The sequence below is a fragment of the Fulmarus glacialis genome, unplaced genomic scaffold, assembly GCF_000690835.1.
Source record: "Fulmarus glacialis isolate BGI_N327 unplaced genomic scaffold, ASM69083v1 scaffold22670, whole genome shotgun sequence".
Classification (NCBI taxonomy): Eukaryota; Metazoa; Chordata; class Aves; order Procellariiformes; family Procellariidae; genus Fulmarus; species Fulmarus glacialis.
The window spans coordinates 4,801-5,303 of NW_009187441.1; the positions used below are offsets into that span (position 1 = coordinate 4,801).

At 67.6% G+C, this 503-nt stretch overlaps 1 protein-coding gene across 1 annotated transcript in view; it reads left to right on the top strand.

Moving 5' to 3' along the window:
• Positions 1 to 503, top strand: part of PTPN9 (protein tyrosine phosphatase, non-receptor type 9) — a gene marked incomplete at both ends in the record, with an annotated part of 5,324 nt that overhangs the window by 4,580 nt on the left and 241 nt on the right. The window contains one exon of the mRNA XM_009575158.1: positions 160 to 319. Within this exon, the coding sequence (XP_009573453.1) occupies positions 160 to 319 (160 nt within the window). The remainder of the gene's footprint in view (positions 1 to 159; positions 320 to 503) is intronic.

Consider the following 503-nt stretch of genomic DNA (forward strand, 5'->3'; position numbering starts at 1 on the left):
TTTGCCCAGGGGTGAAGCGGCAGAGAGCAGAGAGGGGGGATCGGTGCTGAGCCGTAGGGATTTGGTGCTGGGAGGGGGGCAATTAGTGGCAGCTCCGGGCAGGGCTGGTGGATGTGCCGGCGTCGGTGCCCCTGGGTCCCCCGGGGTGGGGAGGGCGAGGGGGGCTGGCGGACGCTGCTGGGCGAAGGGGCTCGCCCAAACCCCTCAGGTTTTGGGCTGACGTGCGGGCTGTCCCTGCAGGGCCTCTGGAAAACACCTACGGTGACTTCTGGCGCATGGTGTGGGAGCAGAACGTCCTGGTGATCGTGATGACGACCCGGTGAGTGCCCTGGGCAGGGCACAGCCCTGTTTTTCTTTGGAAAACGTCGGATGAGCAGCGCTGTGGGCTCTGCAGTGCCCCTGCAGCCGTGGTGCCAGCCAGCGCCCGGCCGGGTGGGGACACCGCATCAGGGAGGGACTGTTGGGTCCCTGGGGGATCCTCAAGGGGATGAGGCCAGGGGGCA